The sequence below is a fragment of the Tachysurus fulvidraco genome, chromosome 22 (assembly GCF_022655615.1).
Source record: "Tachysurus fulvidraco isolate hzauxx_2018 chromosome 22, HZAU_PFXX_2.0, whole genome shotgun sequence".
Classification (NCBI taxonomy): domain Eukaryota; kingdom Metazoa; phylum Chordata; class Actinopteri; order Siluriformes; family Bagridae; genus Tachysurus; species Tachysurus fulvidraco.
In genome coordinates, this window is record NC_062539.1 from 423,986 (window position 1) to 426,485 (window position 2,500).

Here is a 2,500-nt window from a genome sequence, read left to right on the forward strand (position 1 = left end):
ACTTTAATGATGGGAAATGTTTCACTGCCAGCGGCGACATCGAGAATTATAATGATATTTATCAGGTACGTATCACTGTGTAGTGTTTAGTGTGTTTTACTCATCACTACATTGTACACTCAGTGATCAGGGCACAGTTAGTGTAACACAGGGTGCAGTTAGTGTAACACAGGGTGCAGTTAGTGTAACACAGGGTGCAGTTAGTGTAACACAGGGTGCAGTTTGGGTAACACAGGGTGCAGTTTGGGTAACACAGGGTGCAGTTAGTGTAACACAGGGTGCAGTTTGGGTAACACAGGGTGCAGTTAGTGTAACACAGGGTGCAGTTTGGGTAACACAGGGTGCAGTTTGGGTAACACAGGGTGCAGTTTGGGTAACACAGGGTGCAGTTAGTGTAACACAGGGTGCAGTTTGGGTAACACAGGGTGCAGTTTGGGTAACACAGGGTGCAGTTTGGGTAACACAGGGTGCAGTTAGTGTAACACAGGGTGCAGTTAGTGTAACACAGGGTGCAGTTTGGGTAACACAGGGTGCAGTTTGGGTAACACAGGGTGCAGTTAGTGTAACACAGGGTGCAGTTTGGGTAACACAGGGTGCAGTTTGGGTAACACAGGGTGCAGTTTGGGTAACACAGGGTGCAGTTAGTGTAACACAGGGTGCAGTTAGTGTAACACAGGGTGTAGTTTGGGTAACACAGGGTGCAGTTAGTGTAACACAGGGTGCAGTTAGTGTAACACAGGGTGCAGTTAGTGTAACACAGGGTGCAGTTTGGGTAACACAGGGTGCAGTTTGGGTAACACAGGGTGCAGTTAGTGTAACACAGGGTGCAGTTAGTGTAACACAGGGTGCAGTTTGGGTAACACAGGGTGCAGTTTGGGTAACACAGGGTGCAGTTTGGGTAACACAGGGTGCAGTTAGTGTAACACAGGGTGCAGTTAGTGTAACACAGGGTGCAGTTAGTGTAACACAGGGTGCAGTTAGTGTAACACAGGGTGCAGTTTGGGTAACACAGGGTGCAGTTTGGGTAACACAGGGTGCAGTTAGTGTAACACAGGGTGCAGTTAGTGTAACACAGGGGTGTAGTTTGGGTACACAGGGTGCAGTTTTGGGTAACACAGGGTGCAGTTAGTGTAACACAGGGTGCAGTTAGTGAACACAGGGTGTAGTTTGGGTAACACAGGGTGCAGTTTGGGTAACACAGGGTGTGTAGTTGGGTAACACAGGGTGCAGTTTAGTGTAACACAGGGTGCAGTTTGGGTAACACAGGGTGCAGTTTGGGTAACACAGGGTGCAGTTAGTGTAACACAGGGTGCAGAAAGGGTAACACAGGGTGCAGTTTGGGTACACACAGGGTGCAGTTAGTGTAACAACAGGGTGCAGTTAGTGTAACACAGGGTGCAGTTTGGGGTAACACAGGGTGGCAGTTTGTGTAATACAGGGTGCAGTTTGGGTAACACAAGGGTGCAGTTTGGGTAATACAGGGTGCAGTTTGTGTAACAAAGGGTGCAGTTTGGGTAATACAGGGTGCAGTTTGGGTAATACAGGGTGCAGTTTGGGTAACACAGGGTGCAGTTAGTGTAACACAGGGTGCAGTTTGGGTAACACAGGGTGCAGTTAGGGTAACACAGGGTGCAGTATGTGTAACACAGGGTGCAGTTAGTGTAACACAGGGTGCAGTTTGGGTAACACAGGGTGCAGTTTGGGTAACACAGGGTGCAGTTAGTGTAACACAGGGTGCAGTTTGGGTAACACAGGGTGCAGTTAGTGTAACACAGGGTGCAGTTAGTGTAACACAGGGTGCAGTTTGGGTAACACAGGGTGCAGTTTGGGTAACACAGGGTGCAGTTAGTGTAACACAGGGTGCAGTTTGGGTAACACAGGGTGCAGTTTGGGTAACACAGGGTGCAGTTTGGGTAACACAGGGTGCAGTTAGTGTAACACAGGGTGCAGTTAGTGTAACACAGGGTGCAGTTTGGGTAACACAGGGTGCAGTTTGGGTAACACAGGGTGCAGTTAGTGTAACACAGGGTGCAGTTTGGGTAACACAGGGTGCAGTTTGGGTAACACAGGGTGCAGTTTGGGTAACACAGGGTGCAGTTAGTGTAACACAGGGTGCAGTTAGTGTAACACAGGGTGTAGTTTGGGTAACACAGGGTGCAGTTAGTGTAACACAGGGTGCAGTTAGTGTAACACAGGGTGCAGTTAGTGTAACACAGGGTGCAGTTAGTGTAACACAGGGTGCAGTTTGGGTAACACAGGGTGCAGTTTGGGTAACACAGGGTGCAGTTAGTGTAACACAGGGTGCAGTTAGTGTAACACAGGGTGTAGTTTGGGTAACACAGGGTGCAGTTTGGGTAACACAGGGTGCAGTTAGTGTAACACAGGGTGCAGTTAGTGTAACACAGGGTGCAGTTAGTGTAACACAGGGTGTAGTTTGGGTAACACAGGGTGCAGTTTGGGTAACACAGGGTGTAGTTTGGGTAACACAGGGTGCAGTTAG

The 2,500-nt window shown here is 49.1% G+C and overlaps 1 protein-coding gene across 1 annotated transcript in view; it reads left to right on the plus strand.

Moving 5' to 3' along the window:
• The window catches only part of amy2a (amylase alpha 2A), a 9,008-nt gene that overhangs the window by 823 nt on the left and 5,685 nt on the right, over window positions 1-2,500 (plus strand). The window contains exon 3 of the mRNA XM_027165985.2: window positions 1-65. This exon is cut by the window's left edge and continues 133 nt beyond it. Within this exon, the coding sequence (XP_027021786.1) occupies window positions 1-65 (65 nt within the window). The remainder of the gene's footprint in view (window positions 66-2,500) is intronic.